This window comes from Haemorhous mexicanus, chromosome 11 (genome assembly GCF_027477595.1).
Source record: "Haemorhous mexicanus isolate bHaeMex1 chromosome 11, bHaeMex1.pri, whole genome shotgun sequence".
Classification (NCBI taxonomy): domain Eukaryota; kingdom Metazoa; phylum Chordata; class Aves; order Passeriformes; family Fringillidae; genus Haemorhous; species Haemorhous mexicanus.
This window is the reverse complement of record NC_082351.1, coordinates 6767460-6794821: the sequence shown is the minus strand read 5'-3', so window position 1 is coordinate 6794821 and position 27362 is coordinate 6767460. Positions and strand designations below refer to the sequence as shown.

At 42.1% G+C, this 27362-nt stretch overlaps 1 protein-coding gene and 1 non-coding gene across 5 annotated transcripts in view; both read left to right on the top strand.

Moving 5' to 3' along the window:
• The first annotated feature begins 493 nt into the window (after positions 1-493).
• IARS1 (isoleucyl-tRNA synthetase 1) overlaps positions 494-27362 on the top strand; it is a 94666-nt gene continuing 67797 nt past the window's right edge. For 2 of the 4 annotated variants that reach the window (XM_059856168.1, XM_059856165.1), the window contains exons 1-11: positions 494-635; positions 2306-2395; positions 5075-5194; positions 5683-5839; positions 6289-6408; positions 9108-9190; positions 16655-16772; positions 19322-19469; positions 20632-20719; positions 24479-24539; positions 26028-26123. In XM_059856168.1, the coding sequence (XP_059712151.1) occupies positions 5076-5194; positions 5683-5839; positions 6289-6408; positions 9108-9190; positions 16655-16772; positions 19322-19469; positions 20632-20719; positions 24479-24539; positions 26028-26123 (990 nt within the window). In that variant the 5' untranslated portion in view covers positions 494-635; positions 2306-2395; position 5075. Of the gene's footprint in view, positions 636-773; positions 912-2305; positions 2396-2974; positions 3253-5074; positions 5195-5682; positions 5840-6288; positions 6409-9107; positions 9191-16654; positions 16773-19321; positions 19470-20631; positions 20720-24478; positions 24540-26027; positions 26124-27362 lie in introns of those variants that run through there. The other 2 variants (XM_059856166.1, XM_059856167.1) reach the window with 2 other exon arrangements.
• LOC132332543 (small nucleolar RNA SNORA84) lies at positions 2948-3079 on the top strand. The gene has a single exon (XR_009487925.1). It is a non-coding gene; the product is annotated as a small nucleolar RNA SNORA84 (small nucleolar RNA).

The following is a 27362-nucleotide window of genomic DNA, read 5'->3' as shown; positions in this document are numbered from 1 at the left end:
GGCAATAATATTTTTTCAAACCCTTAAGTTTCTTTCACATGCAAGAACCCATCTACAAGTTTATTTTTAATTTTTTTTTTTTTTAGCAGTAAAGGAGGAACTTCTGTTGTAGTTACAGCCTTAAGAATTGTTATCTTGAGATATTTAAGAGTATCCTTTTAACGGAGGTAAGGTCGAACTCCCGAGAGGAGTTCGGTAGAGGCCCTTGGTATCCAGTTACTGGGAGAAGCCCAGCGTCCTGGTCTCGCTGGGTCAGAGCCGGGGGGGGGGTTCTCAGGCCACCCAGCACAGCTCTTGCCCGGGTTTGGCTCGGGGTCCGCGGCTGAAGGGTGCCCGGGACCGCGCACCTTCCATCCCCGAGCCGTGAGGGGAACTCCGGCCCCGCCCGGGCCCTTCCCCAGGCCCCGCCCCCGCCCCGCTCAATCAGGAGCCGCGGGGCGGGCACGCGGGTAGATTTTCCCGAGCTGCCTCGCGCCGCCGTGACGCACCGCCCAGGGAGAGCTCGCGCCCAATGGGCGGCCGCCTTACAGAGCTCCTTTGTGCGGCCGCAGAGAGCCGCGCGCTGATTGGCCGCGGCGCCGGCGGCGCTTCCGGCCATGCTGCGCGGGGCGCGATTGCATCATGGCGGGACGGAGGTGAGCGGGGGGGCCCGGCGGGACCCTCGGCGCCTCACGGCCCGGCCGGGCGGGCTTCGCTCCATGCGGGCGGCCGGCGGCTCCGAGACGCGAGGGCGGGCCGGCTCCAGCGGCTTGGCGGGGCAGCGGCACGTTCAGGGTGTCCCCGGAGAGCGGCGGCTCCCGGCCCGGCAGTGCCGGTGCTGTCCCCGCGGGAGCGGCTCCGGCCGGGCTGGCAGCTCCCTGCGGCCTTGGGCGTTGTTAGCTCGTGTTTTGTGTGTACAGCGTCACCTTCATGTGCGTGTTTTACTGCCTGGGTGCTGTGGGGATCCTTTGCTTTTTCGGCAATTTAGGGATTACTTATAGGAGGTACTTATTAAAGGTTAGCGTGATGCCTTATTGCGGAGCTTAATACTTAGCAAGTCTTGGTTTCATTAGTTATTTGTATTGCAGGGCTTAATAGTTAGCAAGTCTTGGTTTCATTAGTTATTTGTACAAAGAACTTACGGTTTCTTACAATAGTGTGGTGTCTTAAGCATCCTCTTCAGCATCCTTTTAACAGGGGGGTTGATGAATGCACCCTTTTTATTGCTGCAGCTGTGGTGACTTTGATACCTCCAGCAAACCTTGGCTTCCACACCCCGGGAGCCTTTTGGAGACTTAAATTCGGTTTGGTGGTGACATGCTCAGAAAGCAGCTGTCAGGTAGTAGAATTCAGTTGTCACATAAAAGCAGTGTTCGGTAACTCAGCTGACACTGGTTTCTGAGTTTTTATTAAAAAGACGTAGTTCAAAGTTATTTCAAGATAACCTAGATTTCTTCTGTTCACAGTGATATGTTACATTTTTAATCAAGGTAGCATGATGACGACAAACATTTTTTAAGCCATCACAAGATACAGTGTAAACCTGGGCGCTTGCATAGCATGAAATGTTTGTATCTAAGGACAGCATTGATTGATGAGTGTGCTTATTGCTTTAGCGAAGTTTTAATTGGCCTGTAGTGTTGAGGGAAAACCTTGCACGGGGACAGCTGGGCTAGTGTTGCAGTTTTATTCCCTGTGTAAGACACCAGCACAGAGTTTTTAGAAGCAATGTTTGTCCTGTAGTCCAGCTTTCTGTTCCCATCCTTCCTTCTGTTTTAAACTTGCTGTTTCCTCCCCTTCTCGAAATGGAGAATTTTGATATTCAGGTGAATGGTTTAGACTGATGTTAGCCTAGAGCAGTACCTAAAAAGGCAGAAATGGGGGGCCAGGTGTGTGTGGAAAATGGAGCATTGTTTAACTTTGGAGAAAGCAGCTGTAGGTGGAGAAAGGAAGCTCCTTGTCTTTGGAGGGAGCTTTGGTCTCTTTTACAAAATGATTTGTGGGAGAAGGTGACTGGAGCAAGAGTAAGAGACTGATGATAAACCCCTGGAAATCAGAAATCTTTTTTCCACCTTTAGTTCATCCTGTGTTTTTATACTTGCCAAAAATTGTTAATAATTATAATTTTTAAAAGCATGAAATCCACTGTGTTTTAATCATGTATCTGATATATGGGAAGTAGAACAATATTTCTTAAACGTGGGTTCCCTTCATTCATAGTGGTGTTTTAATTGAATTTTTATTGTTTTTAAAGAAATTAATATTTTTGAAAAGTACATGGGAGCTTGCTTTTATGATTTTAATGCCTGTTTTTTTTTTCTTGTAGATAAGAAGCCCAGCTTAAGTCTCAGACTGCTGTAGTACAATCTCCAAACTTTGACACCTTTGCTAGTGAATGTTATTATCCTCTAGAAAAGTGAGTGTACTTAATAAAAATGGGCTTAATGGTGCATTGTCTTTAACACTTCTTATCAGCAGAAAAAGCACAGAGAACTCTTCATGTGTTTACTGATCTCACTTAATGTGAAGTGTTGTCTGGAAGTGGGGTTTTATTAGATGTGTTTGTGTAATTTCTGTAATATGGTTTGTGATGTTTGTGCTCAGTCTGTGTTCAAAGTAATGAAGTTGTCCTTCATTATTTTGTGATTGAAATTACCTAGATTGCTTATAATAAGCTTCCTTCTGTGCTGTAGAGATATTCATACCTCTGTCTATAAAATGATTGTTAGATCTTGGCTTTTTTTCTCAGCTGAGGTTGAGTTGTGGCAAGTTTTTCCATGTGCTTTTGCCTTTTCAGTCAGTCTGTTTAAAATTCTGTTTAAAATTCTAAATCTCCATAAAATTCTGGTTTGTAACTTGGAGAAAATAGCTGCTAGTGATGGTTGCACATTAATTCTCAACAGTATTTATTCCCCCCTGCTTCTGATGCAATAAACTTGTGCTGTTGCTGAGAGCGTGGGTGGTTTGTGCCCTGTGGTTGCTGGACACTGCTGTGCCCGTGCAGTGCTTCAGTTGGAGAAGGGGCCCACAGTGACTCTGTGGCAACGCAGGGAGGCTGTGAGCCGTGAGCAGCCTCCTCAGCCCTGCCTCAGGCACACCCCAAACCAGCCTGCCTCCTCTTCCTCACACCTGGCAGCTGGCCAGGCTCCCAGCCCTTTGTGGGTACACTGATCTGGGAGGGCTGAGTAGAGCATGCAGATCCTGGAGCTGAGTTTTTGAGTTCCCCCCAGATGAAGGGAGGAATGATGAATCTGACTCCGTGTTCTCAGAAGGGTAATTTATTATTTTATGATACTATATTATATTAAAAAATACTGAACTATGCTAAAGAATACAGAAAGGGTACATACAGAAGGCTAAAAGATAATAAGGAAAACTCGTGACTCTGTCCAGAGTCCTGACACAGCTTGCCACTGATTGGCCATTAAGTCAAAATAATTCACACCAGAAACCAATGAAAGCATCTCCAAAAGCATTCCAGAGCAGCAAAACACAGGAGAATCAAATGAGATAAGAATGGTTTCCCTTTTCTCTGAGGCTTCTCAGCTTCCCAGGAGAAAAATCCTGGGCAAAGGGATTTTTCAGAGAATGTGAATGTGACGTGGAGCTTAGTAGAACATGCAGATCCTTTAACCTCAGGTCAGCTGGCTTGTGGGAGATAAAAGCTTTAAGGCTGAATTCTTTTATCATTTCCATTGTTTCTGTGATCAAGTCACTGGGGAAGGACACAGCCTAATCAGTGCTCTGAGGCAGAATGGTGAAAACTCTTCTACAGGTTGTGTGTAGAGTAACTCACTGTGCTCAGGGTAGTTATTACCTTTTAAAATACATCCAGACCATGTCCATGTGTTCCTTGCCAGGCCCTGATTTCCCCTCCAAATGCTGTGTTGCCTGTGCACCAGGTTGTGGGATTCTCAATTACAATGATATGATAAAGGATAATTTGGGTTTATTAGTGGAGAGAATGATTTGTCATGAATACAAAAGTGGTGGAGATGGTCTCTAGTACATTTTTTCATAGGGGTTCAAGCCTTGAGCTGGCAGTTTTTGTGGTGGTCTGGGCCCCATTCAAGCAAATGTTTTGGAGTCCAGCTGTAACTGGAAGAATTGTCTTCATGCATTTGCCTTTGTTGCTGCTTTATGGTTAGTATTTACAAACCTTGAGTAAATCCCAAGACTCAGGCCTTGTGCTGTTACTTGTAATTCTCTAATGCTGAGAGAAGCTCAGAGTTGCAGTAGCTACTTCTGGTGTAAGTGTGCTCAGGAGCAGCAGCACTAAAGTGAGAGGTGGAAGAGCCCTTTTATTCTCTAGCATCATCTGTTACAAGCTTCATAACCAATTTTCTCCTGTTAGGGAGCTTCTGTCTTAAACCCCAGAGCTTTGTTTAGTTCTTGCTGTGGCATTTTGTTGAAATCTGACCCCTTTCTATCTCATAGCAGGTCTGGAACCAGGCAACTGCTGTGTGTTCCTAATTATGTTGAGCATTGCTCTTCCCTGTGTTGCCTGTACAGAAGTGGCCTGGTGGGGCTTAGTTTTAATGTACTTATAAAACTCATGTTCATCTTTGCAGTTTTTCCACTGTGCTCTCTGCAGTCTGGCTGCTTTTAGGGGCATCTGAGATTGCTGGCACAGCCTGATGGAAAATGTTCTTTTAAACCTGTAAACAGTTTGTGAATAGATGTACAGGGAAAAGGAGCCCCTTCTTCAGTAGTTTCAAGTGAAACTCTCTGATACAAACTGGTGCTGAAGGGTCAGTTTGGACTTAGAAGCTTTTCCTGAAGAAAAAAAAAAAAACTGTAACCAAAACATAATTTACCCTTTGACTGTTTTCTTTGGGAAACAGAAATAAAAACATGATAAAAAAGGGAACAATCATAGTTAGCTGAATGGAGAATCCTTTTCCTCTTCCTCTTGGTTTGAGTCAGTCAAAATTAGACTTTTTTTGGGATGGAGTGCTTGCTTCCATGCCTGCAATGAATCAGACTCTTTGGATTGGTGATATGGATTTGAAAGATAAAAGTTGTATTTGTGGAGTTATTTTTTCTCACTTCTGTTCAATATGTATTTTTCTCTTATTGATCCTTGTTGAGAAAGAATGGTTCAACAAGTTCCAGAAAACATAAATTTTCCAAATGAGGAAGAGAAGATATTGACACTCTGGAAAAATCTGAATTGTTTCAAGGAATGCCTGAAGCAATCAAAGAACAGACCTAGGTAAGAATCTGTTAAAAGCTGTAGCAGTTGTGTGTGGCACTGCAGGGTTGCCTTGGCTGTTACTGCTCTTTGTTTTTCCTTGGTTCTGTAAACAGCAGCTGCTCCCTTTGCCAGCAGCAGGCCTGGCTCATGCTGCTGTCCCTTTATATTTCACTTGGTGAAGAATCAGCAGTGTTCAAACAGTTGTAATAAACCTGTAATTTCCTGCCTGGTGGGTTTGTAAGAGAAATGGGGAGGTAAGCAAAGAGCTTTTCCCACTGTGCTGGGTGTGCCATGGGAATCCTGGTAGAGCTGGCAGTGGTAGGAACTGAACTGCTTGGAATGTTCCCTTCAGTGCCACTGCCAGCGTGGCACCTGTGCTGGCTGATGATGGAAGAGGAAGGAATGGACATTTTCCAAGTGAAACACAAGTCGTGTAAGCATGGAGTCACCTGTCACTGAGCCTGCTGCTTGGGTTTTGCTTTAATGAGGAATGTTTTGTGTTGTAGGTTCAACTTCTACGACGGCCCCCCGTTTGCCACGGGGCTCCCCCACTATGGCCACATTCTTGCAGGAACCATCAAAGACATTGTGACCAGATTTGCTCATCAGAGTGGTTTTCATGTTGAGAGGAGGTTTGGCTGGGATTGCCACGGCTTGCCTGTGGTATGTGTCATGAATTTACCTGCAGATATTTCTGTAGGTTCCTCTTGCCCTGTTGTTCCCTGCTTATCACTCATATTTCTGTTGCTTTTATACCTGACATTGTTGCTAAAAAAGAAATGGAAGTTCCTTGTCCAGTGTGTTTCTCTGGCTTTTGTGTGTGGTGAGTTCAGGAGCTTCCTACTGGTCATTGCTATGAGCCTGTACTTATTTGGTTCATATTTCAGAAACTGGTGCTTTGTTTGTTTTTCTAAAGAAACTAAAGAAACAGTCACACCAGGGTGAGCATTTGAAATCCCTGCCTAGTTCAGGTGCAGCTCCCATGAAATCCCAGAAGGTTAAAGGAGGCCCCTGAGCTTCATTACAATGTACAGGGCACATAAAGTATCCAGGGCAATCCTCAAGGCTTTTGCTAACAGGATGTTTTGTTTGGGTGTTTTCCGTGCTCCCAGGAATATGAGATTGACAAGACCTTGGGCATTAAAGGGCCGGAGGACGTGGCAAAGATGGGCATTGAGGCTTACAACAAAGAGTGCAGAGGGATTGTCATGAGATACGCCAAGGAGTGGGAGGTGAGTGGAGCCTCAGTCCACGTTCTGCTGAGCATTTCTAAATGTGTGTTTGTGCAGAAGTGTTTCAGGTGGGGGGAGCTTCAACCTTTTGTCTGATTGTGTGCATAAATCTCATGTCTTTAGGCTCCTGTGTTTCTCCCCTGTGATCCTGAAAGGGGAACAAAAAAAGCCCCTTTGTGGCTCGGAACAGACACTGCTGTGCTGTCAAGAGAAGGTTACTGGCAGATTACCTGGAGCTCAAAGGAGCTCAAAGTGTCTGATGAGCTACACTGAACAAATAACAGATATGTTCAGCATTGTCTCTTTGTGTCTTCTCTTATATAGGAAATTGAAAGATCTGACTTTGGTTTTCTGATGGAGCCATTAAAGAAAATTAACATTACCCTCACTGCTTTTCTGCTCCTCTTTCCCCACACTCTTTTCATTGCCAGAGTGCAGGGCAGCAGCTTGTATTTTTGGAAGAACAGAAATTCTCACATCTGCTTTTGTCACAAGAGGTGTGGGTAAAGCCTCAGTCTTCCCAGAGAATATTGGTGTCAGCTTTTCATCCCAGGAATACAGGGAGAGCGTTGGTATCTGCAAGTTTGAGGAACAGTAGTTCTCTAAAGAGATTTCCAATAAAGCTTTATCTTAACTATATTTTTTTCCCTAGGCAGAACAGTCCTAATGATTTTAATTTCTTCCTCCTGCGAAGGCGCTTCTACTTCATCACACTCCTCTGCATGTTTCTAGTCCTGCTGTATTTCTTTTCATGGAAATAAGAGTTTCTTACTTGCCTCTTGCCCTTGGGACCATCTGGGGTGCATGAAGACACCAGAGGTGCCTTGGGTAGAGTAACTGGGGCCTAAACCTCAGTGAGTGGCTGGATGAAAAGCGGACAGTTTGTTTATTTTCAAATTACACTCTGAAATATTGTATTTCAAGCCCATCATTGATAATTCTTTGTTGCTTTTAGAAATAAAAATAGCAAGATTCTTTCTGGTTTGTTGTGGTGGTTTAACCCCAGCTGGCAGCCAAGTACCAGTTCGTGGAGATAAGAACAGTTTAATTGAAACAAAATAAAATATTATAATGATGCTAATGCTAATAGTAAAAGAGGATAGAGGGAGGAATAAAAGCCAGGAAAACCAAGTGATGCCCAGTCTGGCTGCTGAGTGATGCCCAGCCCAGTGATTCACATTGCTTCAAGTCCCCCAGTTGTCTGCTGGGCACGATGTGCTGTGCTGTGGAATGTCCCTTTGGCCAGCTGGGATCAGCTGTCCTGGCTTTTCTTTGTCGTGGCTCTTCTCCCACCCAGCTCCTGGCTGGCACAGCCTGGGAAACTGAGAACTCCTTGCTTAGGGCAAGCACAACTCAGCAGCATCTGAGCCAGCAGTGGGTTAACAACATAATGCCCATCCTAAATCCAGAGCACAGCACTGTACCAGCTATGAAGAAGAAAGTTTTAACTCTATCCCAGCCACAGCTGGAACATTTGTGGTTCGTTTTCCATACCTTTTACCTCGCTGTGCTTCAGCAGCTGGTGTGTTTGCAGTGCTGGTTAGTCCAAGCACTTGATCTTCTGGGTGGTGAATGCATTTTGTATTTTGTTTTGTTCATAAACTTGTGCATGTATGTGTGTATTTTAGATGATAAATAATGAAATTTATTTAAATTCAAATATTTTGGAATAGTGCTGGGAGAGGAATTACCAACATTCCTATTAGATAGTGTTTATTTTCTACCTGGAGTGGTTAGCAAAAATTTGAGCCTTATGAAAAAATAGAGAAGGTTCCTTGGCTGTGGGAGATCTTACAATGCTGAGACCAAACATAATTCTCCAACTTTGTGACTCCTTGTGCTAATCAATCCTAGGCTATGGATCTTATTAGTGCAATGTCAGAGTGGCTTAAAGGCCAGGATGGAAACTGATCCATGGCAGGAGCTCAGGTGTTGTATGAAAATGTAAAGGTGAGGGAATGAATGTGTTTTGTGTTCACTTGGCTGGTTTGGCATTCAGTGTGGTCTGTGTGTAACAGTGTCAGGACAGGTGTCCCTGCCTCAGCTCTCTGCAGGGCTGTGAAATCCCACTTGTCCCAGTGAATCCCACAGCTGGCTCATTCCTCATGAGTGACTGAATGTGACCATGACCTGTCCTGAGACAGGGGCTGGCACCTGTCACTCCTGGGGCTCTGGGAAGTCAGAGAAGGCAGCTGGCCCTGGAAGAGTTTGATAACTTGTCATGTATCAATTTCTTTCAGCATTGCTTTGTCTTCAAGTTACATCATGTTTTCATGGAACTGAAAGCTGATAGACTTCTGGGTTTTCACTGTCTCTGCAGCAAGTAGTCTTAAAAATAGAAGTGTGACCACTGTCATGAAAAGCAATTTTCAGGCATTTGAACCTTGGCTGAACCTTGAGTGATCCACCATTTCTATCTGATGAATGATCCAAGTGATCTACTGTGTTTTGTTGAACACATTTGCCTGTTGTGTGACCTTGGTTCTAAATAACCATCTCATGGTTTCATTCCTTCCTTTTTTCTGCCTGTATTAATGCACTGTTTGGAACTATTATCAGGCTAAAATACTTTATAGATGTATTTCAAACACTGCTCTGAAAACCCAGCCGATTTTTATTTTACAGAATAAATATTGGTAATGTACATTGATGATGCATTATTAAGATGCCTTTCAGTCTCTGTTTTTGTGTCTTAACAGTTCAGTGTTACCAGATTAGGACGCTGGATTGACTTTGAAAATGACTATAAAACTCTTTACCCCGAGTTCATGGAGTCTGTGTGGTAAGTGAGCACACATTGCTTTGAGGATTTGAAATGTGAGAAGGGCTTCACTCATTGCAAACATGTGTTGGTCCATGTATCACTAGAACTGCTCAGAAAATGGCAAATGCAGATAAAACATCAGGCAGAGGAATTCAAGTGATGTGAAATCTCTTGATGTCCAAGTGATGGAATGAATTGTCCCATTTTTTCCTTCTCCAGGATAGCAGGGCTTTGCAAAATAAAGTGCAGCAACACTGCCTTTAGTGAGCCCTGAAATCTCACTGCTCCATGCCAACTTCAAAGCAGTTCTGATCTATTAATATGGTCCTTGGGTGGTTTAGGAAATTACATTCTAGCTCTGCTTTCTTGATGTTCTTCACACTGTCAGCTGTAAATGGCAAACTGTCCAAGCTCAGTTTAGCTCCAAACCTCTTCTTCAAGGCTGTGAATCTGCTGTTATCTTTTTCTTGGCAGCACAGTTTGACAACTGTCTTGGACTCCTGGTGCAGAGCTTAATAAAGTTTGGGGTTTTGGCAGTGTATTCAGGGTGCCTGTTGGGATTTCAAAAGACAAGAAAACCTTCCAGGTTAAGGATGATCAGGTTGGTTTAACACAGGGAAGAAATGGTAGCTGTGAGTCCTCTGGGTGATAGAATGACAAGGTGAATTTCAGGGGGAGGTTTAGCAGAGTATATGCTGACAAAAAACCATTGAAAAGCAAATTATGTGCATAATAAAGTATTATTGAATATTTGGTAATATTCAGCTTCAATTGTATGGTTAGTTTCATAAGGTTATGACACTGGATTGACAGACTTTTCGATGTCCCTGCAGCCACAGCAGAGGGCTGAAGTGCCAGTGAGATTTCAGTGAGCAGTGCAGAGATGGTGGGAAGGCAGCAGATGTTTAACTCGCTCAGCTGAAGAAACCCTGCATAATTATAAAGCCAAAACTGACAAGAAACCTTCATTTTGTAAATTACAAAAATACTTAGTGGCACCTCAAATCCTGTTTAACTGGCAGCTTAAAAACCAAACCTGCCTTGAGCTAGTTGCAGGATCTCTCTCAGCAGCCCAAGCCTTTTTTTGGTGGTTTGTTTTTCCCCCCAGCTCTTTAAAAGGCAGTTTCTGGTCTTTGACCTGTGTTACAGAGATCACCTCCCCTAATGCCTGCTTTGATACAAACTCTAAATTTTATTGGATCTGAAAACTCAGATTTCAGGAAGCATGTAGGCAGACAGCCCTTTAATTTTGTACTTTTTTTACTTCCTGATACTGTTAAGTTTCTGTTAAATCATGTAATGAAACATTTTCTGTTTTTAAAAATTGGGGATTTTTTTGGAGTCTCCTAGGACTGTCTCAGGGCTGAAGGAGATAATGCTTAAAGAGATCTCTGTCACTGCACTTAGAGTGGTGCTCTTGGCAGGGTAATGCACAATTTCCTAAAAATTAAATCAATTGGATGGTTACCCAGGCATTCATCAGACCCACAAGGTGTTACTGAAGCTTTGTGTGTCCCTCAGGAGTGTTAATTTGAGCTGTAGGTTCTAGAATGCCTCTCTCACAATTGATTCAATTTTTTCCTGAGCTCCTTTTGAAATTCTTTTAAAAAAATTTAAAATTTAGTGTCCAGCTATGTACAAAAGAGAAACTGCAGCTTAATTTCTGCATTGACTGCCCTGGAGTGGCCTGTTCAGTGGTTTGACCTTGTTGTTGTTCTGTCTGTGGGAATGCAATGCTGATTTGAAGCCCAGAAAAAAACCAAAACTGGTTATGAAAATGGGAGTGGGCATGGCAGCTGTAGGTTTTGTGATTAAAATATGGTGAGGAGTTTGTCTTTAGTCATATAATCAGCTAAACCAGTCTGTTGAGGTTGGTTTTTTTTTCTGGTCTGTAGCTTTTCCTGCAGCTCTGGAGTGGCCTCAACTGGACTTTCTTTGTGACATGTGGTGTTTTCTTCCTTGTTTCTGTTGGGTGCAGTGAGATAATCTAATACTTGTAATAAATGTTGTTTTCAGTGGTGGCTGATTTGATCCAAATCATTTAGATTTGAAGTATTTAGGACTCAGACACCAAATACATCTGTTGTACAGTATCTCTACAAAACAATGTTAATAAGCTCAGAATGCTAGAGAGCATTTCTTTCTCATCTTTATAATTGGTCTGGTGGAAATGACTACTTTGTTGGCATTTTGGTGCTGTCATATGATGACTGACTAAACTGAATTTTTAGCCTGCTAAATTTTGACTTATAACAAAACATTCATTGGTAGAATTGTGGTATCCTGGCAGAATTTTTCAGGGGAGGACTGAAAGTTGGTGTCAGTGAGAGGTGATACTGCCCTGGTTTTGCATGTTAAGATCCAGTCAGCTCTGCACATATTCAATAACTTAAATAGAACTTTTAAGTTCTAATTCTGTACAATTTGTCCTGCAGCCAGCTTGGATCTCAGTTAAGAAGTGCCCTTCACTGGAACAGTGCAGTGAGTGATGTTCTTGAGCTGGCATAGCACAAACATGGAATATGTTCTTGCCTTTTTTGTACAGCCACAAGGCACATCAGTGAAATTGAGGAGTTTGATGGGAGCTTTAACTTCTTACTGAGGTGCTCTGAAAGAAACCTTTGGGAGTTGGGATAACTCTAAATGATTGTCCTCAGTGCTGGGTTGTTGCACAGGTGTGGGCTGGCTGTGAGTTCACCCCTGGGAAGCAGCTGGAGGGATGAGGGGATGCTCTGCTGTTCCCAGGGTGATGCCAGGGCTTGGCCTCTCCTCCTGCTGCTCTGAAGGGTGGCTCGAGCAGATTCCTGTCACCATCTAGTGCCCAAATGAGCAACTGCGGGCTGAGCCTGGTACAGACAGCCCTTGGTGACAGAGCTCGGGAGGAGCTGCCAGGGAGAGCTGGGCTGACACCCAGCCTGCCCTGAGACAGGCCCAGCACTCAGCACTAAACCAGAATGATCTCAGAGCAACAGATCTCTGAATAGAAATTCTCCCAATAGATTTCTAGAAATAGATTTCTGCTGATAGAAATCACTATTGTATTCTGTGTATTCCATGACTAAAGAGTCTCTAGAGAGATACTGGTGATAAGAAGTGTTGGTTTGTCCATTTTTGTATTAGCTACTCGTATTTTTTCCCCTCATTCTTGTATTTCTTTTGTGCATTAAGTTCTCTAGTCCCCTTGTTAGCTTCTCACCATTCCAGTCTTGTATCTCCTTACCTGTATTTTGGAGGAGGAAAACTGCAGTCCTTTGGCTGACCTTTGGGATAAGTCTAGCATCAGTTTTAGATATTCAGATTTAAGGTTATGCAGGTATTTTGCATTTCTGGCTTAATCCAGAATCTCTCAACAGTCACACAGTTCTGAAGATTACAGCTTGGAGGGTAGACCTGGAACAGGATGATCTCTGTATGCCAGGATTTTAAAGCTTTCAGTGGTAATTTAACATAGAATTTGACAACTTCTGTACTCAACAATTCCTAGACCCTGGAACAAAGAAATACTTTCCTGACTTTATTCAGGAGCTGTCTTTCCAAGTTGCTATTCTAAAGATAGGTTGTGTTTGTTATTGGAACTCATGTTCCACTTAGGCTTATGCTTTATCTGATTCACATCCAGTGTTTTTTGAGTACTTTTTCCTTTTTTTTTTGTCCCTAAGCATCTGTTTTTGCATGTTGCTTTCATTTTAATTTCCTCTTGTTTTTCAAGTGTTGTCCATGAGTTGTAGGAAAACCATTTCCTCAGGAGCTCTGCTTCCCAGGGTGCTGTGAGGATGCAGTGTTTGCTGAACTTGAAAATGACAGGGCTTCTTGCATAGTGTGGTCTTTGTGCCTGGATTTGTTTGGTAGCTCTACAAAGGCTATAAAATTGTCCTTTTATCTTGCTGTGAACTGATGTGAAGTCACACAGCAATTATTTTGTCCATTTACCTGAAGTACCATGGATATGTAGAAATCATAGACCTCTAGATCCTGCTGTCCTGATGGCCACAGAACTGTTCACAGTTCCTGCTGTTTTTTCTTTAAAGAGTAAAAAAGGGGGAAAACCACTTTATATGTGTTTGAAAATAAATCTCAGTGTTAGTTGTGAGGAAGTTCTCTGGAAAGATTGGAGTTCTCAAACCCTTAGAAAACCCTTAGATACTGATCACTGCAGACAGAGCCCCTTGATCCCTCCAAGGAATGGCATTAAGGGCTTGGGAAGCTCCAAGATCAAACCCTTCTCTTTGATGGGACCTGGATGTAGGTGTTTGAGAAGTGCAGCTTGCTTTTGGGTAGTGAGAGATGTTAAATGCTGTGTGGGATGCCAGGGGTGTTTGTAGTGCTGCATTGACTGATTCAGTATCTTCTGGAAGCAAAATCTCCCTTTGCAGGAGTTTGGTTAGATCCGTGTGCTGTGTGTGTGTGACCTGGATGAACAAATGCTGCAGGAAGGTTCTGGATTTTTGGGAATTCTGGGGAGAGCAAGGCTTTGTTATTGACTGGGCTCAAACCTCATGACACTTCAGGAACAACGAACTCTTATGACTTTGGAAGTTCAACATTCCTTGCACCTTTAGGGATCAGATTCTCTCTTAACAAGAAGCTGAAATACGCATCTTGAATTTCACCTTTTCCCAAACTGCATTTTTCTTCAGTAAAGGTCTGAGTGCTGCTCCCACAGCCAAGAGGATGTGACTAAATTTATTTATGTGTGAGGAGAAATGTAGCAGAATTAGAGGAACAGGATTTGATTTCTCTCTTCTGTGAGTAAATGGTTGGTTTGTCACTAGAAAGCAGCTCTGTGGTTTCCTTAGATTATTTTTTTTTTTTTTCAGAAGGCACTGCATTTTCAATTTTGGCTTACAAACCTGGGGCTCTTTCTTGCAAACTGTCAACATTTTTCAAACATAAGGGTTAAACCATGTTTTGTAAGGTTATTGTCTAAAATATTTGGATGACTTTTTAATCAAAACATGATCTCCACCTGTCAGTGACTCTTACTGTTAGAACCATCTCATCTTTGGCAGGTCCTGTGTTTCAGGTGTGTCTGCTGCAGGGAGCTCTTTGGGAATCAGCTCTACTGGTCTCACCCCAGCAGCTTTGTTAAGGAAACCATTTTAGGTGCTTTTTAAGATAACAAAAGAGCTCCTGTAGTAATAATGAGAGCTATGGCATCAAACAGCAGTCCTGACTCAACTATAATTCTGTTTATTCTGATGGAATGGCTGTGTGAGGGGACAGGTTGTGACAAACTCCAAAGAATGAGGAGCTCAGGGCAGGGCTGGGATGTGCTCAGGGCAGGGATTTCCTCTGCAGCCCATCCCTGCTCTGAGTGCACAGCTGGAGCCCAGGCTGTGCAGTGGGGTGGGATTGCCACAGGAGGGAGATGCTGGCCTGCATTGGGAGCTTGGCAGCTCCACCAGTGCTCACCTTTCCTGAGCAGCTCCCTGAGTTTACAGTTATATTTACAGCTGAATTAAATATTCAGTGTTTCTCTGAGTAGTTTTTGTGTGCTGTTAGTAGGCAGTGTTCTATAGAAAGTGAAGTGGAGCTTTATTCTATAGGTGTTTCACTTACTGTTTTTGAAAGGCAAATAGAACACCTTCAGTAGGAATGCTGTCACTTGTCACAGGCTGCATTAATTATGCTCTGAGGGGGTAAGCATACATTTAAAGTTACTTTAACTCCCACAAAACTTGTGCAGTTAGCCAGCTCAAATTTATATGCTGAAAGCTGGTGAAACTATATTCAGGGATCATTTTTATAAAAGATCTAGATCTAGATTTATACAAGTCGAAGTTGATAAACTTAAAATCTCCACTGTAAAGCAGTCACTCACTGCTATGTTCCAGATTTGGGTTGGGGGTCAGGCAGCCACATCTTGCTGTTGGTGACATGTCTTGTGTTAACAAGTTTTCTTTGGAGTTGTGTGTAAGGTAAGCACCTTTGTAGGAGTGCACACCTCTGAGAGACTCCTGAATTTGGCTCCTCTGGGGCAGAACTTGATGCTGCTGAAGGTCTCAGAGGCTTTTTCCACTTTGGATTATATAATTTTTCTGATGTTAATGACCACTCGTAGGAGAGTTTTTGACTTCTACTGGAGGTCCATGGATGAGTCTGATTGGACTGCACATCTTTTCTGTGTGACATTCTGTATTTTCTCCAGCTGTCTAATCTGCAGTGTAATAATTATTCTGATTAAGGCATCACAGGACTTAAATGTCAGCAAGCCAGGGCATGTCTTTTGATAGTCTTATTTTGGGCCACATATAAAATCAGTGCAATAGTCTACTTGTGTTTTTTGTTGAAGATGATAATTTCAAGCATAGAAGACAAGACACTGACTGAAATACAGGTCCAGATTCTCAAGCACAAAATGACAGCCTGCAGAAAGAAGTGCTGCTTGCCAGGACTGGGTTGGTTGCTTAGCAATGAGCTATTTATCTGCAAAGGGACCCAGAAAAGGGATCAGGATGGTTTGAAAACATAGTTTGAATAAAGGAGCTTTTAAAGTCAGCAGAGTTTAACAGTTTTGCTGTGAAATTCAAAAAGAGGAGGCTCTGCAGCAGCTCTGATTTGTGAGTTGAAGTTGGCAGGATTATTTAAGGCTTGGCCTCTCCTGCCTTACAGCCTGCAGGCTGTGCCACTGAGTGTGCAAGTCAGCAAGGCATGAGAAGCTGATAAATGTTGGTGATCCTTGAGGAAACCCTGGAGCATTCAGGGTTTGTCCGTCACATGGACACCTCAAGTTGTTGTGTGAAGAGTTTCTCTTCCAGCTTCAATTCACCTTGAGCATTGACTCAATTTGTCACTTGCAGTATTAAGTGCTGTCTTCATTATTTCAAGAAAACATAAAGATCCAGCTGTGCTCCAGGCTGAACTGATGATCTCCTAAGCAGAGTTAGACTGTGAGACTGAGGTCTTGGTGAGGATCTGAGCTCAAAGTAGGGCATTAAATTGCAGCACTGAGTTCATAGTTAACTGTGGCCTCCTGTGGAAAATGCTCTCAGATGATCAGGATTTACTTGGGGTGGGTTGCAGGTGACTGATTTGTATCTGTGTCTCTGCTGTAGCACTGGTTGCTGCAGCAGAAACTTAAGATCATGTGAGAAGTGAGCAGCCATGTCACACCAGCTCTTCTCTAAGTTGTGACTGATTTCAGCCTTGTTCAAATTTCAGGTGATCTTTGTATGCAGGAAATCTGAAAAGGGATTTAGATGGAACACAAATCCATATTGCTGCCTGATCTCTGGGCTATGCAGCCAGTGCATGGAATACCAAGTGCTAGTACCAGCCAAAGCTAAAAATCTGCCAGAAATGCAGTTGCAATCAATTATCTCTCTGCCTTTTGACTTGCAGATATTGTTTTAAGTTTATGGTGGATTTTAAAAAAAAGTTGTTACTCAGAAAGAAACTCCAGCTAGAGCAGAAACCCCATTTAACAGTTTATTTACTAAGTGTGAAACACCAAGTCATTCCTTGTTCCTTGTGTACTTCCAGGTGGGTTTTCAAGCAGCTCTATGACAAAGGCCTGGTGTACAGAGGGGTCAAGGTCATGCCTTTTTCTACTGCATGCAACACCCCCCTGTCCAACTTTGAGTCCCATCAGAACTACAAGGTAAGTTGCAATCAGATTTCTCTATTTTATTCTGTAAAGCTTTAGTACTTTTCACTTGGTGGTTCCTAAACATGTCATTACACTCCAAATCAGTGGTAAAATCTAGGTAAATGGGTTAATTTTGATCATATTTTGCTGTATTTGTTTGGATCACTTGATCTTAGACTTCTTCCTTGGTTACTCCTTACAGATGTTTAAAATACACCTTTTTTTTGTGGTGGTAAACTCCTCCCTCTCTGTGCTCTCAAGGCTTTATTGCCCTGGTGGATTTTCATGCTGCATTTTCAGAGGAGAGCTGCAGTTGTCCCTGTCTGTGCACATCTGAAAAGAAGAGGGTCTTTGGCAGGGTTTGAATCTTCTGTGAGGAGATTTGTAAGGAATGTCAAAGACTCTGTAGCTGTAGGATAATGGTTCTCCTAAGAATCATGAATTTACATTGGGAAAACGTTCTACCTAACAGAATGCAGGATTTACTGTGGTTTATAACATGGTCCTTTAAAAATGAGAGACAAGATGAAGCAAGTGCAGCTTCTCACCTACAACAAACTCATGTTCATGGATGTGAAGGCAGAACTTGTGTCCCAATTTTCCAAATTCCACGTTAGCTTGTAGATAGAGGTTTTGTATCTCCTCCACTCCTGACCCAGGCCTCCATATCCTTACATTGTAAATCTTCCACTTGCATTGTGAGAGCAGAGAGCTAGCACAGATTGTACATCTGGTCTCCATATCTTACCTAAAAGGCCAGTTTTCTGGCCAAAAATAGTGATTTTAAAACAAATGTTTAAATAGACTTGGAGTACAATGCTGCCCACAGATACCAGAGAGATACCAGAGCTTTCAGTGTTGCTGAAGGGTATTTATACTGAAGAAAAAATGGTTTGTGATTTATGAAAGAGAGATATGCAAAAAGATCTTGATATTTGTGACTGTCTGACAACTGAAATAATTACTTTTCTTGCCCTTATTGGCTGCCATTTCACACAGGCTCAGAAAAATGAGCTTTAGAACAAAGACTTTTTTTGAGGGTTTGTATGTGTATCTATGTTCTCTTTTTCCATAAAGCTTGAAGCTCTTTTCTCTTCTTGAGTCTTAATGAAATATTTAGATGCTGTTTCCTACTCTAGAACCAGAGGTGTGTGTGGGTGGGATGCTGCTCTGCCACTCCATGCAAAAATTACCTTTCTCATCTGCCAGAAATGGGGTTTGGAAGTGGTGGGTCTGTGAGCTGGCAGGATTTATTGTCAGTGAGGAGAGTCATTTCTGGGTGTGAGGCAGCTGTTGCCTTTCTCACAGTGGAAAGCAGCCTTTGGCTACTGTTTATTGATCCTCTGAGAGCTGGGACACAGATCAGGAGCACAAGAAGCATGTTCAGAACCAGAGCTGGGTGTCCAAGGCACACCTGAGTTCCCAATGCCAGCAGCTGCTATTGCATTAAACTGAGGAAATGGTGTCTGCAGGTGAAATTTTAACAGCTAAAACACTACACAACACCATTACCTGTCAGTCTGGGTGGTATTTTTTATGCTTTTCAGTTGTTTTTGTCTCCTGGGTGAGCTCAGTGCTTCAGAAAGCAAAGTGAGGAGTGAGGAGCCTGCAGTGCTGGCTCGCACTCGGTACCGCCAGAACCCAGAGCTGCAGCTCTGCCTGCTATTGAGCCTGGGCCATGGCTTATGTAATATTTATGTTTTACTGTTGACTGCACCAGATGTTCACAGAAAATTCCCTGTGGAGCAGCCCTCAGCTCAGCCATAAATAGCTGCCTGTCCCATGATGCCATTAAGTGTTCCATGATGCTGCATGGAAAGCAGAGCGCCTTGCACGAGACGTGCTGGGGCCACAGGACCTGTTTTAGGGCTTAGGGTCGGTGTGCATGGCACCCTCTGGGCTGGCATGTGGAATTTCAGAGGGAAACTTTCACATTTGCAGGGCTAGACTTGCTTTTACAAGCAGCTTTTCATCATATGTGAAATGTGAAGTGACTGAATAGGGTTGTAGCTGGCTGAAAGAAAAACTTCTTTTTAGGGGATTTTTAGGACTCATTGGAAGGTGAAGTTTATAGAGTAGCTGACAAAGATCTCCTTCCCTGGGGTTTTTTACTCTTAAATATTGACATACTCTTGTTTTTAAGTACTACAAATGTTTTTCCCCCTTCTTAATTAGAGATGAATCATTTTATGTGATGGCTGTTATTCCTAATGCCTGGCTGCAGAAGAAAATGTGGAAAAGGCTTTATTTAGCAGTATCTAAGTATTTCTCAGTATCTGAGAAACTGCTCATTTTCCTGACCCTTGAGATTGGTTCTAAACTTTGAAAATGGGGTTATAAGAAGTGCCTATAGGAGCTGCACTTGTCTTTCTTTGGTGTTTTGGCAGCAAATCCCCCAAATCTCCCTGCTAATGGGGCATTTTAACCCTGTGGCCTGGTTGGACTGGCAGGCTGCACTGGTGTAATGAGGATCTCAGTGACTGGTGCTCTGTTCTAACTTTAATGCTGTCACTTGACCTTTTACATCACAGATGAACACGGCATGTTAAATTGTTTTTCAGGATGTTCAGGATCCTTCAGTGACCGTGAGCTTCCCTCTGGAGGAAGATCCAGATGTTTCTCTTGTTGCCTGGACCACGACTCCCTGGACCTTGCCCAGCAACCTGGCCCTTTGTGTTAACCCAGAGCTGCAGTATGTAAAACTGAGAGGCAAGTGCTGAGCACCTCTTCCTTCAGGGCCTGTGGATATGTGTTTATGTTTTGTGTTTTAGACTGGCTTATGTTAAATTTACAGAACTTTTCTGGGGTTGAACCAGTGATAGTGTGAAGGATGAGATTCACTTTGCATGTTGTTGATTATTTCCAGCTGCTCTGCTCTTGTTATTTAACATGAATTGAGAGGACTATTCCTTACAAAATACTGATAGATGAAATAAAGAATAAAAAAAAAAAGGTGTGTGTGTTTGTAGTCTTTAATTATACCTTCAAGTACAAACACCTCCCCCCCTTTTTTTTATAAAGTAAAATAGTGAGTAGGAATTTCCAGTTTCAACATGAATCTGTTGTGTGTTAACATGAGGTTGTGCAGGCCTTTGCAGTGAATTCCACCTGTTTGGGGTTTCTTCCTTTGAAGAGAACTAAGTTTGTTTCAGTTTTCAAAAGTTTTAACATAAATTTGGTCATCTTTAAAAGAAATACTGGATATTTGCAGAAATAACCTCACTTGCCTGAGGCTCTGAGTTGGGTTTGGATGTCTCTGGCTCACTGCTGTGGGACAGTGACCTTGAGTTGGCAGGGAAGCAACCTGAAAAAAATTTGTCATTAAAGTTAAGAAATCTGGGAGGTTTGGGATAGAAAATGAGTTTTATTAACATTTCACTCATTTTTGATGTTAACTTCCTTTGTTGGTATATACTTTTTTATAAAGAAATCCAAGCATGAAATTGAAGTAGCAAATCTGAAGAAGGCTGCATGAAGTGTAATCATTACCTTACAACTTAATAATATTGATTTTATGCAGTCATTGTCCATCTTCCAATTGTTTTCCTCTGTTTCACTTACAATTTACTGCAACTTCTCAATTGCTTTTTAATTTGACTCAGCAATAATAGACAAGGTATTTCTGCCTTTACAACAAAACACCCTGAAAATCAGTGGCCTGGGTTTATCCTGTGGTTTCGATTTAAACTTAGCCTTTGGAAAGTGTTCCTTAACTGGCTGTGTGGGGAAAGAGTAGCTACAAAGTAGTAAAGGATTATTCTGGGCAGTTTTATTGTTACAATATCTTGCATGTATTGAAAGATTCCATAACGGTGCAAATGAGGGGATTAAACTGAGATTTGTGAAAGTCCTGTTTTATTTTATATTCTAGATAAAGCCACAGGGAAGATTTACATTTTGATGGAGTCCAGGCTGGTGGCACTGTACAAATCTGACAGTGAATATCAGATTCTTGACAGGCAAGTCCAGAAATTAGTATACTTGCTAGCTTTCAGTGTTTTTCTAGATCACGAGTTAAATGTTGTTAAGAAGATGGATTTCCCTGCATCTGTGTTTATATTGCAAAAATCTGTAACAGGAATTGAAATTTGCTGGAACAAATTGGTCTTGTATGTGAAGCTACAAATAGAAAGAAGTTTCACTGGGTTTTTGTACTGTGGTGGGGAAAAAAGGTTCCAAAGTCCCCCCCTCTCCTTTCTGTTTACATAAAGGTAAAAGTTTGAGAAAATGCTGGAGGTGTGGTCCAGATGCCTTCTTCTACACATGATGTAAAGATTTGAAGGGAAATGGGCAAAGCAATCCCTTTGTTTTTAGCAGATAAATATTACTTCTCTCATTAGTGGCAGTCATTGCTTTCTGCAGGGTGTTTACTCATCTTGATTAGGTGGAAAAAGAGGAATTGTTTAAGAAGTCAGACTGGACAGGGGCTGCAGGTATTAAATTCTGTAGCTCTTTCAGACAAAATGTCTGTCTTGGCTTCTCTTAAATATTTTGTATAAACCAGCAGCCTGTTAAAGAGGTCAAATACAACCAATATTTGTTTGTTCACTATATTCAAACAAACAAACCCGGAAACCCTATAAAACCCCACATAAGCACAGTACAAAAAAAAGACTAAAAATGTTTTTAAGAATAACACCCCTTCTTCACTGGCATCAGTTGTTTCTATTTACATATTTTTATCAAGTATTTGAAAGCTGTAAATTGAAAAAACAGAGGTTATTTCAGCTAAGCAGTTGCATGTAATCATTAAATTAGAGAAATACAGAGCTGGAATGTTTAAGATGTTTCCCGTTCTGATGGCTCATACTGTGACAGTTGAATAATTTTAGATTTTTGCATTGATTTCTGCCCTTCCCCCCATGAGAATGCTCTTAATCTGTCACTTACTCTGTACCAATTTAAGCTGGTGTTCAGTTTCTAAAGATGATGTTCAGGCTTGGCTGAACTTCTGATCTCTGGAGTTTTTCCTCCCCTCTGAGTCATCAGTGGAATCACTGAACAGTGTCAGGATGGTCCTGCCAGGCCACCACTGGGAATTTTCTTTGGGCTGATACTGAGTTAACAACAGCTTTCTCTTGAGGTGGTGGTGTATCCTCCAGTTCCAGGATTTGTCTGTGTTGGAATGATCAAGTGTCAGAGCTCTCCTAAATTTGATCTGCTTGCTTGCTATCTAAGCTGGCAAGTCTGCCCCAAAAATGTTGGCTTTGTGTGGCTTGTTCTTGACAAATTCACATTGTATGTTCTTTAGCACTTCTCTTACTAAAGACTCTCCATCACTTGAAGTTGAGTCAGGTTGTTAGACCTGTCTCAGTGGTTTTTAGGTCCAGCAGTGCTTCACTTCTCTTGGGAAATACTCTGTTCCTTTTTGGTCTTTTGAAACCTGTTCAGAGTGTCTAAAAACTTCTATCAAAGCCATTTGATGTTCTTAAGTATTTTTAAATACATTTGCTTTAGGCTTAAAAAAGAAGCAAGCTAGCTCATATATTAAATTTGTTGATCTGTTGTCTTTTATTTCCAAATTCGACTTTTAATGCAATACTACAAATTTAACTTCAGTGTGACTGCAGTCATTCTATATCAGGAGTGCACAGAACATTTTGGCCTTCTTTTGATATGGTGTCTTCATCAGAAATTTGAAGAGCCTGCTCTTTAAGGCAATCATGCACATTTCAGGTGTTGTATTTATGTCCCTGACTAATGGTATTTTAACACCACCACTCGCCCCCTCCAATCTCTGATTATTTTTTAAATTTCCCTTTTTTTTAAACCTCTGCCCATCTATAAGGCTGCTAGCAAATCTCTTTGCAGAGCAGTATATTTTAATTCTTTTTGTATTAGTGCTATGGTCTCTTCTCAAGCTGATTTCTTTACTGGTTTTGGTCATGCTCCAGTTTTTCTGTTATGTAATAATGAATTTTCTCAAATGTGAGACAATTAAAAGGTAGCTGGTAGTTGAATGGATCTGTGAAAGATTTAGATCTACAAGTATCCGAATTCATGGAAATGAACTTCACCACTTCTGCTCTTAACTTTTTTCTTCCTTTAGCTCACTTTTAAATTCTCAAGCAGTCAGGCCCTTGAGGGAGAAATTGATGGAACCTAATCTATAGCAGGATCAGGCTGAGGTCAGGGACTGGTGTGATTGAAAATGTTCAGTGTCTGAAGTCCCCTGAACTGGCTGCTTTGCACTCATGACTTGGTCTGGGTGTATTACCCCAGTTTTGGCCCTTGAGTGGCTTCCTGTTTTATTTAGCAGAGGTAGGATGTGATTGTTGAGCATTTCCCTCCCCTTGTGGTAGATTTCAGTCCTTTGGCATATTAAGCATTTAATTTCTTCACACTGTTTTCCCTGGTTGTCTCTTTTTGGATTCTAAAGAATCCAAACCAGAGATTTCTGATCTCCTGAGAGTGAAGGATTGCTGAAGTGATTTTAAACAAATCTTGCTGCTATAGCTTAGGTCACAAGAAGGCACCCTTGTATAAATTTTCAACCTGAAGTTCAGGACTTTGACAAACAAAGCATTTCAGATCCCAAAATGAAAATCAAGAATGTGATCCACAACCTTTACCTTTCTCTACTTGTGTTATATAAGAATATAACTACTTTTTTTTTTTTTTTTAAGCCAATTCTGGTGCTTCACATTCTGTACCTGAGCATTCCCACATCTGTGTGGCTGAGCACTGGGATGCTTCTCTCTCATCTGGTCCTGATAAAGCACCTCAAACATTCCTAAGGCTGTTTGTAATATAAAAACATAGAAACCATCTGCAAAGCTGAGGCTTAAAGCAGAGATCTCCCCTATTCCTAGAGGATATAGTGTGTGCTGAGCTGAGGAGTTGTGCTCTTGAACTTGGCAGTCAGTGCTGCTGCAGGTCCTTCCTGTGCAGTGAAACAGCTTTGGAGAGTCCCCCACTTTGAAGGAGTCAAGTGTTTTATGGTTTGACCATTGTTTGGAAGTTGTAGATCATGGGCAGAGCAGGGAGAGACCACAGCTGGGACACAGTCACAGAGCCAGCCCATCTGTTAGATTAATTTATGTTTTAGCTAATTTTATCCCCTGAAATCGGACAACTTAAGCACCTTCAGGGGAGTTCTGAGCTGCAAATCCCAACCTAAGCCCTGCCTTTGTCAGCTGCTGTCAGGGGCTGATGGGAGCCAGGCTCCATCTCTGCCTCCCGTGCCTGGTGTGGCTCAGCTGCTCCTCAGGCAGCTCTGTGTGTGTGGGCTCATTCCCTGAGCTGCCTGTGGAGAGCCTGGGTGCCCAGTCTGGGATAAGGAATGAGACAGCTGAGCTCCCCAGGCTGCAATACCCTGTGTCACTGTCTTCTGGACATAGAGCTTCAGGTGGTTTGGGTCATCATTTAGTGCTCTTGGGCATGCTGAGCTTTAGGGCTTTGTTGCTATTATTATTGTGTTTTATCCAGAAGATTCTTGCCCAGCTTTACCATAAGGAGCTGTCATTAATGCTTAACTCCTGTATTAATTGACATTGATTGTTTGATTGAAGTCCATCAGGTACAAGTTGTTGACTGGTAGCAGACATGCATGAAAGACATTTGTTTTTTCTCCAAGTTACCACTGAGGTGGGAAATAAACTTAAGGAAATTATTTTCATCTTCTGAAATCAAATTCTGTAAGGGAGGTGAAGCAAATAGAAAAAAACCCCACAGTTTTCAAATTGTTAATTTATGTTCTTGTAAATCTTTCTCCTCAGGTTTCCTGGTATTGTTCTTAAAGGCAAGAAATACAAACCACTCTTTGAATATTTTATTCAGGTAAGATGGATCAGTTTGGTGTTTGATACAGGATATAAAGACAAAAATAAAACCCATTCTGAGTATTCCTTGTTCATATTATAAAAAGATCTTAGGTTCTAATAACAAACTCCAGATTGTATTAAATAGTGAAATTGGAAAAACAGTGTTGACTTTTTTCTCTTGAAGTTTTCAATATACTCAGAGTAAACACCAGATGATAAATAGAAGTTTGATTTCAGATTGCAGAGAAACTTCAATACATATTCACAAATATTCTCTCATTTTCTCATCTGGTGAGTGTTGCCTACCTCCTAAGTCCAGCTTTGTCTTCACAAGGGAATGACTTGGATAACAATCACAGACATGTCATGTTTCCCACTGAAGAGTTAGAATCCTTTGCTAAAAACCTGCTGATGTATCAGATTTACCTGGATGCAACTTTTCAGCTGCATTAGGTCTGGCATCATAGATGATAAAAGAATATGTAGCAATAGGAGAGTGCCTAGAGAATTTTTCTGATTTTTAAAAAAAAATCTGATTAAAAACTGATGACATTTTTCAAAGAGGAGAGGTGCAGCACTGCTGGCCAGGCAGCTGGAAACTCCTCTCTCATTTGAGACACTTCCTGTTCTGAAAGATGTGCAGGAGTCAGCAATGGTGGAAAAACCTCTGCAGGGAGCAATCTCTGATGTTTCTAGAGGAAAGTCAAACACAGCTGAATCTGGAATATTGGACTGTGCATCTGAGGTTTGGAATGGATAAATTTTGTGAGTCCTGCTGTACTTGTAAAGAGCAGATGGGGGCATCTACAATTTTTTTTATATAGAATGGAGATCTTATCTCAAAATAGTTCCCTTCAGAACAAGCCAAGCCTAATATTTTGTAACATATTTGGTTCAGCTGTGACTGCTGATTTTTTTTTTTACTATTTTTGTTTTAAGGAATAGTAAATAAGCATTTATTTTTCATTATCTGTATACTGAATACACTGAAAATTGTCATGTCTTTTCTTAGCAGATTTTTTTCTGGATTTTCTGTTCTCTCTGTTTTTAGTTGGTATTTACCATGCTCTTATTCTCTGGAGGAAATAAGGGAAATATGTGACTATAAAAGCAAATTTTTTTAATGAAATTCAGATGTATAGGGGACATACAAAAATGCAGGGAAACTTTTGTGCTTTTCTTGGTTGTGTCCTCGTGTTCAGGAGTGTATTGATTTGCAGTCTGTTCAGCACAGAACTGTGTGAAGATCTGTGGCTTGAAGAGTAATTGACTTGGAGGCCTTCTGGAGAGGTGTGAGATTTAATCACACTTGACACTCTTTAAATGAAGTACTCAGGTGTCTGGCCTATGGGAAGTCATTAAGTCATGTCAGGGATGTCACATTTTACTGTGTCACTGATTTTTGATGCAGTTCTTTCCTCTTTTGTGTGGCTCTGTCAGGTTCTGAACAGCTCTGTTTTGCTGTATATGTGCAAATATATAAAATGGTATTTTTGTGTTACAGTGCAAAGAAAAAGGTGCCTTTACAGTGGTAGTGGATGGTTATGTGAAGGAGGAGGAAGGCACAGGGGTTGTCCATCAGGCTCCCTATTTTGGTGCTGTAAGTATCAACTACACTGTGGTGTATCTGTGTTCATTTTGGCCAGCACACGTTGCTTGGCTTTCCAGCTCCTGGGGACTCTCTCAGGGTGATTGATGTTCAACAATCTTCCCATTTGCTGCTTCAAAGGGGAGGAATGTCACGTAGCTTTGTATTCTCATGAGCTCTTCCACTTAGTGCCTGTGCTGGGCTGGAGATTTCTGTGTCCCTTGCTTGGCTTTGTGATGTGTGAGCTGAACTCACCGCTGGATCTTTTGGGTGTCAAAGCTCAGCTTTTCTCAGAGGCTGAAGCTGGAGCTTTGGGAAGGGCTGGTCTGTAGCACTGGCAGTGAAAACTGCCTTTGCTAAGTGATGATTTTGGTTGGGAACAGCAGCTCTGCTCAGCACACTGCTCCTCTTCAGTGCTTCAATTTCATTACCCACTGGGCTTTTAGAGAATGAGAAAATGCTTTCACTGCTTTTGTCCTGAGACTTTGTCCCTTGCTGTGAAAGGATTTTGTTGCACTCCATCCCTTTTTTTTTTCTGCCTTTATTGTCCCTTCCCTCAGTCTGTTCTTTTTTAAAGCTAAGAGGAATAATTTGTCATGGATTTAATCATTTCAGTTTTTAGACACTTGAATTAAATGCACTGGTTTAGGCTCATTGTCCTTTTTGTAGAGTGTCCTGTCTTCAGCCATTATCCAAAGATGCCCTCCAAAAACTTGCAGTGCCTAGCAATTAGCAATCCCTGGACCACGAGCTCTGTCATAATTTCCAGAGAAACTTGGCATTAGCAACAGGCCTCTTTGTATTCCTGTGAAATAGCCCATCCTCTTCCACCCTTTTCCCCCTGCATTTTGCTGAAGGGAACATCCATTGTGGTGGTGTTTCCCTTGGCAGGATGATGGTTGATATGAAAAGATGTTCCAGCTTAATATAGCTCTGAATAAAGAAAATTAGAGTGGGTTGTGTTAGCAGTTAATGAAGAAAATGGTGGTGGCTGGTCAAGTGTCCTCAGGAGGGTAAATCCTGTCCCACTTCTGCTCCTCAGACTCTCCCCTGGAGCTGAATCTTGGATGTTCCAGAGGGTGGGAGTTCATTTAGAGTCAGGAGCTCTTGCTGTGGGAGATGGGGGGAAGGAGGGGAAGAGGCTGCCAGCAGGGAAGGAGCTCTGGAAGAAGCTTTCCCTGGGCAGGAAAGAATCACAAAGTCCCTAAGAGTGGATTGTGTATTTGCACAGTCCACTTAAACTTATTGGAA